This window comes from Panthera pardus, unplaced genomic scaffold (assembly GCF_024362965.1).
Source record: "Panthera pardus isolate Hobbes unplaced genomic scaffold, ASM2436296v1 HiC_scaffold_17, whole genome shotgun sequence".
Classification (NCBI taxonomy): domain Eukaryota; kingdom Metazoa; phylum Chordata; class Mammalia; order Carnivora; family Felidae; genus Panthera; species Panthera pardus.
Genome location: NW_026526732.1, coordinates 142704289 through 142720817, shown reverse-complemented (window position 1 = coordinate 142720817; position 16529 = coordinate 142704289). Strand labels below are relative to the sequence as shown.

At 40.7% G+C, this 16529-nt stretch overlaps 1 protein-coding gene across 5 annotated transcripts in view; it reads left to right on the top strand.

The window, feature by feature from the left end:
* Positions 1 to 16529, top strand: part of DNAH8 (dynein axonemal heavy chain 8) — a 331845-nt gene that overhangs the window by 269955 nt on the left and 45361 nt on the right. For all 5 annotated transcript variants that reach the window (XM_053905062.1, XM_053905060.1, XM_053905063.1 and 2 more), the window contains 2 exons: positions 7797 to 7913; positions 9710 to 9811. In XM_053905062.1, the coding sequence (XP_053761037.1) occupies positions 7797 to 7913; positions 9710 to 9811 (219 nt within the window). The remainder of the gene's footprint in view (positions 1 to 7796; positions 7914 to 9709; positions 9812 to 16529) is intronic.

Genomic DNA, 16529 nt, shown 5'->3' with positions numbered 1-16529 from the left:
AATAAAATAAAAATGAGGAAATTGAGGCTCGGAGAGGTTAGGGTAACTTCATAGGTGGTAGATCTAGGAGTCAAGCCTGATGCTGCCTGCCTCGGGTGGTGGTATGTTTTGAGCCAGCCAGCGAAGGTGATGGTGACAATGAGAAGAAGAGTCACAGTGGTTACCTGTCATTTTCAGGTTGTTTACTATTTGCTTTTACCATACACTTGTATATTAATTTAGTAATTTTATGACTTTGCAGCCATACGGTGTTTTCATTTTGTTATTGCTTTGTTCTACATTTGATTTTATATTTTGTCCCATATTTGAAAGCTGTATAATTTTAATGTGCTTGAGTCACTCCTTGATTTTGGAGAGAGATGAACAGGCTCCTTTAACCCCTTCTACATTTCCTCCTTCCCTGAGGCTGGAGTGAGGACAGAATGAATCACTGGCTTGTACTAGGAGGCCTGCCTTAGCTGTGCATAGTGGTACACAGAGCTTCACCTCCTCTCTCCCCTCCTGCCCAAAGCTGGAGGGGAATTTGGTTCTCATCCAAGAGAATACTGGGCATATTTACCCTCAGGCTCCTTGTCCCTGCCACTCTGCCAGGTTCCCTGCTGCCCAGCGGAGAGAGCTGTGTAGAGGAGACATTGGTGTATCTCCTGTGAATTGGCCCCCTCCCCCTGAGAGAGTTAAAACCAGGTTAAACACTTTGTGGGTGGTTATTTTTACCAAGTCCCACTGTGGCCTTTGGATTGTAAATTACAGCTTTCAAGTCACTGAAGCCTATTTCATACATTCTTATCTGGGAATTGTTTGCTTTGCTAGGCCTTATCATACTCTAATACAAATATTACTTTAACTCTGTTATTTAATTCCCAATTCGCAAATAATATATTTTATGATTCTGTTCCCAGTAGTGATGATTCAACTCTTCCACTGAGCTTATCATGGGGAGATGATTGGGGGTATTTTCCATATGGTCAGTGGGCAACCTGTGTTTTTGTGGCCATTATCCAAGTGCTAAATAGAAGAACAACAGTGGGGCCGTGGTCCAGTCATGGGGTCAAGGAGTGTTTGCTCTTAACATGACATACATTTGGATTAAAACAGAAAAAAGTCTCCATTGCTAGGGCTGTGAAAGTAAAGGTTGAATGTCTCTTAAAATACAGTCATAGTGTGCTAGATAGAGCAACCTCATTGAGGATCAGGAGGCTGGGACATTATGCTTGAGGTAAAATCAATTAGCTATGTGGGGATTGTTAAGTTATATGCCTCTCAGGACCTCTGTTTCCTCATCTGTGGTTTAGAGTCAGAAGGAGGTGATCTTTCAAGATTTTTCCCATTTCTAAAATTCCATTATCAAGTTCTGTGACTACACAGGGAGCACAAATAATCCAAGCATAGCTTCCTCCGTTCTGTTTTCCTCATTTGCAGAAATATTTACTGTGATATTGCCGAAATAATTTGTTTTACTTGTTAGGATGGCACCTACCTGATAGGAAAATGCAGGTTTGGGGCGAGCAATGTCCACATGGCCCAGGAGCTTGTAAGAGAAAATCTCAGGCTGGCCCCAGACCTGCTGAATCAGAATCTGCATTGTAAGAAGATGCCCAAGTGATTCACGTGCACATTAAAGTTTGAAGTGAAGCTGCTACAGGAAGGACGTTCTGGGTTGGAATGATTGTGACTTAGATTTCTCTAGTGTTGGACATAATAGCCCAATACCTGATTTGTTAATTGACTGATTGATTCCTCCAAGTTAACCTAGTTATCCCTTGCTCTATACAAACATGATGCATATGCATTTGTCCTTGCAGAGACTGACAAAAAGAACAGGGAATTGGTTCATGTCGCATGCTCTGAAGCTTCAGGGCTGCGTAGGGGTTCGTGCTGGAGCCCATCACGAGTCAGAATGCAGAACCTGGTGGTGAAATAGCGGTCAAATGCAAGAACTGTGTATCCCCCAGTGCAGTTTCCCTTACTAAACTGTGCTTTGGCATCATGTCATCAACTCACCCCTGCTCAAGGGCATCATGTGTTATATGGATCTTGCTCATTGTTACAGAGAACAAAATGAACACCCCTCCTCTCCCATAGAAGGGGAATAGACTTGGCTGGTCAAGGACAACTGTCTTGGGCGGCATAGTGAAGGGTGTGATTTGTTTTGTTGTTGAGGTAGGAGCAGGCTTACCTAGTAGGAGGAGGCCATGGGTGCTTCCATGGGAACTTACAGCTTATACACAAGCCAATTCTGCACCAAACTCTTCTTGCCCCAGACCCCCCTGGGCTTCCCTCTCCTCTCCTCCAGGAACTTACTGTACACATATGCCAGGAAGTTACTGCAGCAACGGCGCCCTTACCACAGTTGGGTGATGTCTCTGCTCTAGCCAGCCAGCTCTTCTGCCCTCCCAGAGAGAGCCCAGCATCCCCAGTGCTTCAGCTATATTTGGCCACTACTCCCTGGGGGCATTTCTACATCCTCTTGGAGATTACTCTCAATGGAAGCTTCCCTCTGGCCTTAGTATCTTCTCTCTATGATACTCCAGTGCAGCATCATTCTGGGTTTCAGAGCAAGGCCACATTCACCCTTTAGGATTTTAATTTTAAATAGGTCTTCCTCCAGAGTCTTGGTCTTTTGAAACTCAATAATTACATTTATGGTGTCCTCCCACAAATTCTGCAGTATTCTGTGGAAGGTCAGAATGGCACCTCTGGTTTTTTCCTGTTGATGGTCAATGTACCATATTTTGTTTGAACAGTGCATTGGACCCAATGAATGTCTAATGCAATGGTTCTTAGCCATTGCCTGGGCCATAGAGTCCCAGGGAGGAGGCAGCAAGGTGAGGTGCTCAGTCTTTTAAAACACTTCTTAAGTGATTCTAATATGCAAGAAGAATTGAGAATTGAGAATGACTGCCAAACATCCACTGCCCTTAAGATAGGAATCCTTGGGGTGCCTGAGTGGCTCAGTCAGTTAGGTGTCCAACTTTGGCTCAGGTCATGATCTTGCAGTCTGTGAGTTCGAGCCCCCTGTTGGGCTCTGCTGACAGCTCAAAGCCTGGAGCCTGCTTCTGATTCTCTGTCTCCTTCTCTCTCAGCCCCTCCTTTGCGCACATACACACTCTCTCTCTCTCAAAAATAAATAAATGTTAAAAAAAAAAATCCTTCATCATCTTCATGTCCTTTCCATGGTTTGGAGTTTTTCTCCTCATCCCCTTGGCTTGCCTACATTGTGGCCCATTTGGGGGGATTTTCCTAATGGTTTATGTACAAGTCTGTGAGGTTTTTTTGCTGGAGGCATTGGTTAGGAGCTCTTGGGGCTTGCGGTGGCAGTTGCAGACTTGGATATTTTCTTCAGGATCCTAAAAATAATTAAATATTAAATAAAATGGCCACATGGAACAGGGCCCAGGTTCCACTGCCAGTAGTTCTTCCTTCAGAAAAGTGTTTTCTTCTCCCACATCTTGTTTTCTTTCTCAGGTTTGAGCCTTGACAAACGTCTCCTTCAAGTTTAATGGTGCATACGAAGTTCTGGCTTTGGGGAGGCATGATTGCAGAGTTCTTAGTTTAAACGTCTTCAGAATAATTTCAGTAATATGATTCAGGCTTAAAGAAAGATCTCTCACGTTTTGGTTGATGGTTTTTCCCAGGGGTTCTGTCCATTTCTGTTCATTATTTTCACCTTTTAAAGTTTCCCTGCTGTTGTGTAGTATGGATTGCATTTTTCATTTTATGTTAACTCCAGTTATTAAATAATCAAGATGTGGTGCTCCAAAGAGAGCCTTGTTCTGCAGATGCAGCTGAAGTGGTTCTGTGTTGGGCCGTGGGAGGTGGACTCATTGGGATGAAGTAGAATCTAACATAAAATTGGAAATGGCTTTGACATCATTAAGATGATGACTCCAATGAGCAACTTTTCTTCAGCGTCCAAAGGAGGAGTCCAAGTTTTCCGCATTTCACTAGCAGTTCTGTGTTTTGAAGATTCTTTGGAATAGAAAGAAGGAACTATACTGGTCAAATTCAGTAAAGTGTAGACTAGTCTTCCTAAAATCACCACTTTCCAACTTAATAATAAATAATAACTCCCTCTTATTGAATCAGGTTTTAGCTCTTTGCCCTGACATTCATATCTGCCTACATTCCATGCCCGAGTCATCGTATGAACACATAGTTCCAGCTACTTACCTGAGGTCACTGTCTGCTGTAGCAGAGCAACTTACCTGCAGCCTCTTGCTGGATGAATCGCAAGCTTTGTGTTTCCTCTCTTTGCTCATGGTCTTTGCCAAAACCCAGCAGTCTTTTCTCCCTGCTTTTCAAAGGCCAGCTTCAGTTTCATTCTTCCCAGAAGCCTCTGATTGAATGTCTTCTTCTTCTTATCATCTGTTAAATTCTGACAGTTAATTATACTCACTATCACATTGTCCTCTAAGGCTTATTTTCTCAAATAGATTAAAACTTCTTGAAAATACATTGATTTTAATATTGTTCCATTGTCTCGCATAGGACTCATCCCATAGTTTCAAAAATACTAATGGGACTGAAGAGATTCAATATTCCAGGCAAAGCCCCTTGCTTTTGAGCTTCCAAATGAGTTCTTAGTTCTCCCAATGGCTAGATAATATTCCAAGGTGATAATTCAGGGTTCTTTCTTTATTGTCACTTAGATCACTGAGTACCAAAAAAATTGTGAGAAAATGAAATGACTTCCTTTGTGAAAGAAAAGTCACTCCCCCCCCCGCAAGATTTTCTCTTTTTTTTCCAAGATAAGCTAATAAGTCTATGACTTTAGTGAACCAACCTAAAAAGTAAATGCTTTAAATGAAATTTGATAGTAAATAGCATAAAGTGAAGTGAGTCTCAGCATTGGGGCAATTTTCAAAGATCACATTTTAAGGAGCAACAGAATTGCAATGGCTCAGTGCATGTAAATGGGAATGTTTCCATAGAGCCAATTTAAGCAGCTTTAGTAATTGGAAAGGAAGAATTATTTTTCATTCAGTCTCTTGTCTAATTGAACAGTAAATTTTAAAAATTAAGTCAAACACAGGTGAAACTATTTTAGAGTTGGTTCTCTTTTTTAAAAAAGTGGGAAAACATTTGCATCTCACCAATAAATGGTTAGCTTTCTTCTCTTTGAAGACTTCAAGATGGAAGAAATTCCAGAGACTCAAGGCTTAACTGAATGCATTTTCATATTAATATCCCACAGACCCTCCCAAACCCACTCTTGTTCCAAAATAACCTAGAGGAGGCTCAGCTCAATGTTTGTGGGATCCACTCAAAAAATTCAAAACCTTGTGTCAGCTTCAGAAATTACCCCCCAAGAGGATGAGAGGGAGAGTGCCTTTCATTCTGATAATTACCAATAATCATTCTAGTGTTTATTACACAATCATAAGCCTTTCCCCGAAAAGGCGCAAAAGGGGAGACAAAAATGGGAGACACGTTTCTCACTGTCAAGGATCAAAATCTGGTTACAGGACCAAGTATTTCAACATGAAACAAGTAGAAAAACACATCACGGCAACATGAATGCTGAGACCAGAAAGCAGAAAGCCATCAAGAGAAGCTGACACCTTTAAGAGCCAGGGCTTTTCCCCTTGCTGCTGGGATGATACCACAAGTCTCTCCCATCTATTAAGGCACCTCTGCTCCTTCTCGCCTCTCTGTGTTCAAGGTAGAAGATGGTGCTTCACAGCTCTCAAGTTTCTAAGTCTCCCTGGTTAAAGCTCTAACTCTAGATCAAAGTTCTGAACCCTAAGTCCAAACTCCTGGGAGGAGAAATCTGGTTGGCCTTTCTTGGGCTGGCTGTCCACTTCAATCTAATTAGATCTAATTAGATCTAATGAGCTAAGGGATGAGGGAGGGAGTTACACCATACAAATGTGTAATACCTGACAACTTAACCTAAAGAAGTACAGGTCTGGAAGTAATGTTAGTAGTTTACGTTTTTAAGAGTGGTTTGTTTGCCCTTGGTCTTGTTAAAAAGGAGACAGCAGACCCAGAATGGAGTTACTTGTGCTAAGCCCACATCACCAAACTGAAACTAATACCTAACCGAACTGCAGTTTCAACCTTCTCCAGGAATGTAATTTTAACCGGTCAGTCTGGGATTTCCTGGTCAGCACCAGTGAGGTAATCCCCTAATAAACCCCCATTTGTCCCCCAAAGGAGATCCTTTTTTGTCCCCCAAAATAATCCTTTTTTTTCCACTTATGATTTTCTTGTGCCATCCCCCTCTGCCTTTAAAAACCTTTCCTTTTCTGGGGCACCTGGATGGCTCAGTCGGTTAAGTGTCTGACTCTTCGTGGGATCCACTGCAACTCAGGCCATGATCTCCCAGTTCGTGAGGTAGAGCCCCACACCAGGCTCTGCACTGATGGCACAGAGTCTGCTCGGGATTCTCCTTCTCTCTCTGCCTCTCCCCCCCAACTCTCAAAATCAGTAAACTTAAAAAATAAAAATAAAAAAAAATAGTAAATAAAAACCTTTCCTTTTCTGTAGCTCTTCGGGGCTCCTTTCTATTTGCTAAATAGGATGCTGCCTGATTCATCAGTCATTCAATAAAGCCATTTAGATCTTTAAAATTTACTCTGCTGAATTTTTGTTATTTAACAGTCTGATCTCCCAGGGTCAGAACATCTGCACCCAAATTAATTTTCATGGTTTACTTAATATTTTAAAAGCATATTCTGAAAATCAGTAATTAAACCTTCGTGCTTTCTGAATTTTTTCTCTGACCTGTCCATGAACTTGTCTAAACTAAAATTCATTTAGATTCTTTAAAGTGGTGGTATTAATTAGGATCTAAAGCATGGAGCAGCTGCAAGAAGAAGTATTGGAATGGTCTGTGAAGACAGTGTGTGTGGGGAGGGGGTGGGGGAAGGCAGGAGAGAGAAAGTTACTATATATTTAGAGGTAAAGAAGTAGAATTATACTGTCCCATAGATGTATTGGGATTCTACTCTCCATATAGGTTCTCACCTCAGCCACTAGGGTCAAAGGGCTAGGAGCTAATCCAAATAAATGATTAGACCCCCTTCCCCCACTTAGAGACTGGTTATATGCTGAGGCAGAGGTAGCAGATGGTATAGTAATATTTGAATTAATTTATGTGGTTTTCTATGTGATTAGAGCCTGGAAGTACCAGTTCTCACATTTACATACCTTTTAAAATGGTCTCCAGAATATTGAGGCATTTGTATCATTTGATCTGAGACCAGTTGGATTGATTATGGGTAGTTTGACAATTGAAAACATTAGCCACTGGTCCAGAGGAGAGAACAAATAAGGCACTGTGAAAGTTTTAAGAAGGATGTGTCATGTTTTACAATAGAGATTTGGGGTTTTCAAAATCTGAAATTGCAAGATTACGAAGTGACACCAGCAGGGGGTTTAATGCTCCTGAGTGTTTCAGTTATTCAACTTGAAAAACAAAAATTTAAACCCTTACTTTTAACATTTGAAATTTCTAAGAGGGTAATTTAAAATAAATTCATTTATTTATAAATTCAGCTATTTATTGAGCACCTACTGCATTTTTTGAGCTGGCGATGGAAACTGAGACTTTTTTTTTAAATCTCAAGAACTACAATTTGGCAAATATTTGAACATTTTTTCTTGTAAACCATCTGGCAATACAGCTAAGAAATAATAGTTCTAATGGTTAATAGATCCAAAATTGTATACTGTTCTTTTATTACATCAACTTATCTCTATATCATGCCTGAATCTTCCTGTACTTTATGTTTATTAAGAAATCAGCTACATTCAATTTTAAAATCTCACTTATTTTCTTTGGCATTTTTAAGGAGCGACGCAAATTTGGTCCCTTAGGATGGAATATTCCCTATGAATTCAATTCTGCTGACTTTACAGCCAGTGTCCAGTTTATTCAGAATCACCTTGATGAATGTGATATTAAAAAGGTGAGTGAAATTGCTTCCCCCCCCCCCCCAATTTTTATTGCCGTCCTTAAACCAAGTTTCCACAGACATTTTCAGTGTATAATATACAGGGAACCTGCCAAGGTTTTCCCCGCCTCCCCGAATCAGCCATTTATTGGTCCAGCCATTTCCACTCACACCCCTACTGCCCATAGGGGTGCATTTGGATCCCCATCTCATGCTTATGTCCCTGCCCCCCTCCTCTCTCTCTGGCGCACATACACGGCAGAGACAGACCACGAATGAAGAAACTTCACAACCTTCCTCATGCCTCACCCAAGTGCCACAGTGCACTCCAAGACAATGTCCATCTTAAGTCAGACTTTTCTTCCAGCATTTCACAGATGCCTCCTCAGAGGTGAAAGAAAATGTTATCTCTCAGCCCACGTGAAAGTGCTTTCTCACCTTTAGTCACATCTTAACACATGCTTAAACTTATGGAGATACATAGCAATAATTTTTAGTAACGGTCACTGATCATTGTACAGCACTTGACAGCTCTCAGTGCTCGTGCATTGAGGATCTCATTTGTGTCTTCACAACTCTGTGAGGGAGGTACAGAAGGCATTACTATTATCCTCGTTTTCCTGATGAGGTAATAGGAGAGAAGGAGGGACTTCCAAAAGGTCACAGAGGTAAGAACACAAACCCAGTTGTCCTTTCACATGTGCTTCCACATCCGTTTTTTCCTTGATCTTGAGCAAGTTTATGAGCCTCCCAGAGCCTGTTTCCTCATCTACAGAATGGTCATGGTCTCTGTGAGGAATAAATGAGTTAGCATTTGTGAAAGCACAGTATATTGGGACACAGTAAGTACTCAATAAACACCAGTGTTCTGCTGTCTCCCCCTCTCTTCTTTCTCAAAGTGGATCTTGAAGCTAATTATAGATACTGTAGTGTCAGTATGGTGACAGTAAGCCATGATGAATTTTTACCTGGGCCGCTGGAGGATCTAGAATCAAACCATCATTTTTCCTTGAAATTACAAAGGCATATTAAATCGAGTATGACAACTTGATGAAAAATTACATCATATGGGTTCATATTCTGTTATTATTTATCATTTGATATATACAAATAATAGTTAACCTTGAAATAGTTGCTTTGAAAGGCAGTGGAGCTGATGAATCAAAGTTTAACCAAAAGAAAGTCAATTAAAAAATAAAGCATCCTTACTTTTCTTACCCCAAATGTATTAAGTAAAAAATAAAAGAAAATTTAAAAAAAACTATTAATATCTGCAATATATTGCTAGGATAAGATTCTATGGCAATTAGTAAATACTTTGATTTAGTTATAGCTCACAGAATGAGACAGCAAAGAATTGCGTTGTAGAAAAATGCTGTGAGTGAATAATGTTTTAGTTGTTCTCATACTGATTCAGAAAATATATTACTAAGAAAGTGTATTAAACAGTTGATTACTTGTTTTTTTTTCCCTTTCTTCACTAAACATGACTTTTTTTTAACAGCTTGGCATTACTATAATGAGTATTATAGACGATTACATCCACAGAATGAAAAGTAGTCTTCCCCCACCCCAATTTTAAATAATCAATGAGTAATAAATTCACTGATATTTAGCATTATAGATTTTTCTTTAGTGACTGAACCCTGGCAGTTTCAGTCATGTGATAACAAAAGAGTTACTAATAGAGTCATTTTAAATGCAATCTAGTTAGTGTTTTCTTTTTGAGACCTTTCCTCCAGGGAAGACCTGAAATATTTAGAATTATCTGTTTGGATTGACAATTAACAATCTTTTTATTTTTAATAAAGGGTGTTTCATGGAGTACGGTTCGGTACATGATTGGAGAAGTACAATATGGAGGCAGAGTGACAGATGACTTTGATAAACGTCTACTTAATTGCTTTGCTAGAGTAAGTCAGTTTACAGAAAAAGCATGGAAACACATTTCATTGCATTTTCCTTTTAAACAGGAATGTTTGTTTGTTCATAATCACTGAGCCAAACTTAAGGGGAAAAAAAAATATAGAGCAGAGCCGCTGAAAAGAATCACCTAACAAAGCCAAAACCAAAACCAAAACCAAAGCCAAAGCCAAAGCCAAAGGCACAGCCAAACCAACCAGCAATCTACTTGTGGTCCTTGTGGTCCAAAGTAGAATAAGGATCAGCTGTCAATAGTCTGTGACTATTCTCCTGAGTTGCACATTTTCAGGGTCTCTCCCCTCCTTCACATGACAGTTGATTGACTGCTTCCTCTGGCTATGAGTCTCATGAAGATTTCAAGCCCCAAAATAAGTGACTGGAGAATTAACTATAATTTGGGTGTTGTCATCTTTTTCATTAGGACAGACAACTGAAAAGTGATAGAGTGCTCATTTTTTCCTCTGTTCCCGGTAAAATCCACATACGTCACATTGGTAAACATTTTCTAGAGAAAATTATTCCTTAGCAATTACAGCTTTCACACCAGTGATAAATAGTGTATATGTATATATACATACACACACATCAGGCTCAAACTCTTCTTAAAACTTTTACATGCTAAAGGGGCGCCTGGGTGGCGCAGTCGGTTAAGCGTCCGACTTCAGCCAGGTCACGATCTCGCGGTCCGTGAGTTCGAGCCCCGCGTCAGGCTCTGGGCTGATGGCTCAGAGCCTGGAGCCTGTTTCCGATTCTGTGTCTCCCTCTCTCTCTGCCCCTCCCCCGTTCATGCTCTGTCTCTCTCTGTCCCAAAAATAAATAAAAAACGTTGAAAAAAAAAATTAAAAAAAAAAAAAACTTTTACATGCTAAAGAAGCAATATATATTACATAAGTGGGAAAAATCAGATATATGAGTATTTTATGGTTATTTGAATTCTTTGTATTAGGATCTATATTGTTAATTCTCTGTTTCAATGATCTTTCCCCCCTTAACAAAAACAACAAAGCATAAACTTTGAGAGTATTTTGGTAAGCTGGAGGTTGGCCAGGAATCTGATTTTTCTTTCAACCCTTATTTATTTCTGCAAGTTTTCCTTGAAGCTGTATGTGGAGAAAGATGGATGATGATAAATGTCGGCAAGGATGTGTGGAGGCAGGAGCCTGGCTGCTGGAGATTAAAATCAGTACAGACCTCCTGGAAAGCAGTTGGGCAAAACTTACTGAAATTAAGTATCCTAGATAGACACATCACAGGACATTTCTAGAAAAAGTCCACAAGTGGACATGTATAATAATGTTTACGGCAATATTGTGTGTGGAGTTGAAGGTGACCATCATAGGTTGGCTTCTCTGGAAACAGACTGAGATGGAGATCTGCTTGTGCGCTCCCCTCCCTGAGGGCATGACCTTGGTTGAGGCAGCTGCCTTCTGCCAGGACAGTTTCTGGGGAGGGACATGGGATTGAGTGCCTGGGCCTTAGAGAAGAAACTGGTGGTACATCACAACATCCACTACAGACGCCTAAGAATCCTAAGAAGTAGTGGATGAGCACAGTGGAATACTACTGCTCACCCTTCTAGGGTGCAATCTGGTGACACTTGGTCATGTCAAGTGTGTGATACCTTCTGAACCATAAGCCCACTCCTGAGTATATATCCCAGAGAAATTTGCAAACAGGCCCATGGACATGTACAAAGATATTGCTCATAGTATTGTTGGCAGTAGTAGGAGGTTGAAAGCAACCTGGGAGTCTGTCCTGGGGGAATAGATGAGCTAAATATTGTAGACACCTATCATGGAACACAATGCAGCACTTGGAAGAAATGATCCATATAGTATCATGCATAGATCTTAAAAACTTAGTGCTGAGTGCACAGCTTAAAAAAAATAAAATGAGATCTAGAAAGCAATACATGTATATTTCACAAGGACATAGATCAAGCACATTTAAATAGATGCCCTCAGAGGGAAGGAGACTGGGAGTGGAGATCAGGGATGAATGGAGAAAAACTAACATAAAGGGGGCCGAGACTCATAAGAAAAATAAAGGAATATAGTAACTCACCTCTATATCTGAGGTTTAAAGGAAGAAAAAAGATGTCTTTGAAAGTATACTTTGTGTTAGAATATTGTAAAAGTACCTAAAATTGGAGGTTTAGCACTGGAGACTCTGAGAAGTGGTTAGATTTTGCATATACATTGCATTGTATGGTACAGATAGTACCAGAAGAATGCTGATGGTAAGGGAAGAGGGGTCAAGGGCCACTCTTGTTTTGACCTAAATAACTGATTAGAGAATAAGACCATTTACAGAGGAGAAGGGCTGCAGATGGAATGAGTTTTATTGGCTGGGGCTGGAAATTAGGAGTTCTGCTATGATCATGTAACTTTTGAGAGGTCCACAAGACACCCAATTGAAGTTGTCCAAGACTGTAAGTTCCCCAAAGGCTTTGCCTCATTACACCACTGTCAGATTCCCAGCACCTAGCGCAGAACCTAGAACATATTAGGGGCCTCAATAAATATTTGTTGATTAAGTGAATGAAGAAGGGTAAACATGGCAGTTGGATTTACAGGTCTGGAGCTCAAGAGAGAGGTCAGGGCTGGAGAAAAAGAGTTGGAATTTGTCAGCATATAAGACAGCCTTTGAAGTCCAGATAATAGATGAGAGCATCATCTAAGAAGAAAGTGTAGAGAAAGAAAACAACAGAAAACAAGCTAAGGACAGGGTCCTGAGTACTTTAAAGTATCAGGAAAGAAGAAATGGTCAACTGAGAAGGCTCAAGGAAGATAAGCAAAGAGATTTTACCTGTACTTAGTATTTGCTTGATAAACCTTTGAAAAATGCAACTACTTAAAAAATATGCAATGTACAGAAAAATGTATAAAATATAAACATACAGCTTAATAACTCTCTTTAAATAGACATAGAACATTTCCAGTTCCCCCAAAGACTCACACATGCCCCCTTCTTCCGCACAACTCAAGATACCCACAACAATTTCATCCTCACTAAACTTTCACCATCTGAGTAAGTACTGCTTATTAATGTAGCTCAATTTTGCCTGTTTTTGAACTTCATATAAATGGAACCATGCAGTATGTTGTCATTTTGGTGTTCTGGCTTCCTGTTCTCAACATGGTATTTTGAGATCCATCCATGTTGTGTGTAGCAGTAGTTTACTTGTTTCCTTTACTGTGTTGGGATTCCATTGTATTATATTGGTGGAAATGAGGATCATTTCCATTTGTAGCTATTACAAATAATGCTTCTGGGGACATTCTCACACAAGGTTCTTGGAGCACACGATTATGCCTTTCTATTAGGAGCGGAATTGCTAGGTTATAGAGTTTATGTACTTTCCATCTTAGTCGGTCACATCAATCTGGTTTCCAAAGTGTTTTCCAAAAATACATCCCACAGAAGAATGAGATACCCCATTTCACCACATCCTCACCAACACTGGGCATCATTAGCCATTCTGGCTAAATGGCTTAAATGTTAGCCATTCTGGTGGGTGTATACTGATATCTCACTTTGGTTTTAATTTTTAAAAATTTTTTAATGTTTGTTTACTTTTGAGAGACAGAGAGAGATAGAGTGCGAGTGGGGGAGGGGCAGAAAGAGAGGGAGACCCAGAATCCAAAGCAGGCTCCATGCTCTGAGCTGTCAGCACAGAGCCCGATGCGGAGCTCGAACCCATGAGCCGTGAGATCATGACCTGAGCCAGTCAGACGCTTAACCGACTGAGCCACCCGGGGAGCCCCTCACTTTGGTTTTAATTTTTTATCTTTGAATGCTAATGGGCTTGAGCCCCCTCACATGACATGTTGATGCACTATTTTGGTTTTCTTCTTTGTGACTTGCTTGTACGTTCTTCCTCTATTTCTCTTGGGTTGTCTGTCTTTTTAAAATATTTATTTATAGGAGCTTTTTGCATATTCTGGATGTAAGTTCTTTGTTGATTACGTGACTGCAAATATATTTCCTACTCTGATCCTTGCCCCTTCACTCCCTTATCAGTCTTTTAATATTATACCTGGTATATATATATATATTTTTTTCTATTCTTTTCATTTCAACATTTCTGTGCATTATGTTTCAGATTTATCTCTTATAAACAAAAAATAGCCGGAATTTTTGACATCCAGTCTGAAGGTATTTGTCCTTTAACAGGCAAATTTATCACTTTATTGTTGTTGTGATAGCCGCTATGTTTTGACTTATTCTATCATCTTATTTTGTGGTTTTCATTAACCGTGCTTTTTTTTTTTTTTTGATTTATTTTCTCCTTTCCTGCTTCAAAAAAGTGTGTTTTTATATTTCTGTACTGGTTTTAAAATATTCCATTTTTAGTCTTTACATTTTCTTTTTTTTTTTTCAATGTTTTTTTATTTATTTTTGGGACAGAGAGAGACAGAGCATGAACGAGGGAGGGGCAGAGAGAGAGGGAGACACAGAATCGGAAACAGGCTCCAGGCTCTGAGCCATCAGCCCAGAGCCCGACGCGGGGCTCGAACTCACGGACCGCGAGATCGTGACCTGGCTGAAGTCGGACGCTTAACCGACTGCGCCACCCAGGCGCCCCTAGTCTTTACATTTTCAAACATGGTTACTTAATACATTTTCAAACATGGTTACTTAAGTTAAAAACCTAACCCTACCTTATAGGCTTTACCTCTGAGCCCTTCTATCTTCCCTGTTACTGCTGTGGAATTTTGGAATTCCCAGGGTGGGAATTCCCACCCCTGTTATTCATTATAATAATTCTACAACCAGCGCTAATTTAGATTTACCAGTATGTGTACCAGTACACAGTATGTACAGCCCGTTCCTTCTGGTAGGGGAAGCAGAGGGGGACAGGTGCAGGGACCAGAAGGTTTGATGGGGGAAAATGGAGTTGTTTTCTTCTGACCGTGTCTATGTTCGGAGTGAAATAAGCATCATTGGCTAAGGGGATGCAGGTCATCAGCTGAGGGGAGGGGACAGCAAGTTTGGGACATTTGAAGAAAGAGGAAGAGGTGTGAGGTAGTTGCCGTGGAGAGTGGGGAAAGCAAATATGTGATCCTAAGACATGTATTTGGCCTACCCCACTAGGTTGTAAGTCCATTGAAATAAGGAACAAATCATCTAAGTCTCTATGTCCTTTCTCTCTAGCACCTAGGGTACACTCAATGCCTATTTGTTGATGATGCTAAATATAATTTAATCTCAGTAGATTGAAAGTTTTATGTGCTCGGAGGTCAGAATCATCTAAGACAGCGTAGACTGGATTGAATTTTTACTGACCCCAGAGCACAACCTGAAAATCAGGAAAAAAGATTTTTTATACAACACTTTATATCAGCTTAAAAAATTGCTTAGGCATTTTCTAAAAGGTAGAGTTCAAGGAAAGTCCTGATTAACCAACTCTCTTAGTTGGTTTGTCTTTGTTTTATTGAAACTACCTTACTTAAAGGTGGGAGGAACGCCAGTTTGCTGGCAAAGTGAAAGGGATTTCTCAGAGACCTCTTTGCCCTCCACATCAGAACCAGAGGGAGTTCTCTGAAGCAGCTGAAACCTGCTTGGGAGCAAAGGGAGGGAGAGGAAGAGCACCTGTGGCTCAAACTGCTACACCTTCCAGACCTCAAGGTGGGCAATTCTGCTCTCTGACCCAAACCTGTCTTCCACCTCTTCTACTTCTTCTCTGAACCCCCACACTCAGGACAACAGAAGAGTAGCAGACTCCAACCGCCTCTCAGAAGCCTACAAGTCTCCAACCTCTGGGCCTGGGCCCCATCTGGGGATTAACAACTGCCCTAAATGAAAAGTTCATCCTTCCATTTTTCCATTCTTTTGCCCCCGGGAAGCTTCCCCACCTTCCCTCACCCTCCAGCCCCCATTTCTTTCTCTCAGTCTCTTTCCTAACTTTCCTTAGAGTTGCTCCACCTTCAGTGGCTCCAAGTCTCTGACCATTGAGATGCCCTGACCCTTACTGCCTCTGAATCTGTACTTGGTCCTGCACCCCTTTCAGCTTCCTGTGTCATCCATTCCTTCCCTCACTCATTCCTGTGCCTAGCTCTGACCTGTTCCAGATGGCTCCTCTGTAACCAGAGAGGACCCTCTGTAAGCCAGATGGGTCTCTGGCTATAAGGACACGAGGTTACCTTGAAACTCTATCGAAGAAGGCTACAGAAAGCACCATGGAGTCCACCTGCTGCCTTCCCTTATCCTAGTCGCGGCTTCAGTCGTACCTTCTAACCTGCTGGCCTAACCTTTGCCCTGACCATGCTATCCACAGTGAGACTCAGTTTAATTGTGTATCAGTGCCTTCAAATTGGATCCTCTCACCCTATGACTTACAATTTGGGGCTTATCTTTGAACCCTTGTTTGTTTTCTCTGTTATCAACACCTTACAGTGTGTCTCCCCTAAAACCAACAATTGTAGAACTTTATTTATTGTCCTTAGAAGACGACTGCTTTTCTTTGCGAGGTACCTTCTAGAGTCTCCCAGAGTAATTCCATGTTGACTTCTTATTCCTTACTTTGACTGTCCCCCCAAATATCCTCCAAATTTGGTGAAACTCAGATGTTTGTGTGTTTGTTTACTAATAAAGTGATAGAAAAACAGGAAGAAACTCTGTTTTGCTTTTATAGATATATGTCAGCTGGTACTAGAGAACTCAGTGTGGTCACTGTTGTCTGTGTGCCAATGACCCTGTGGCCAT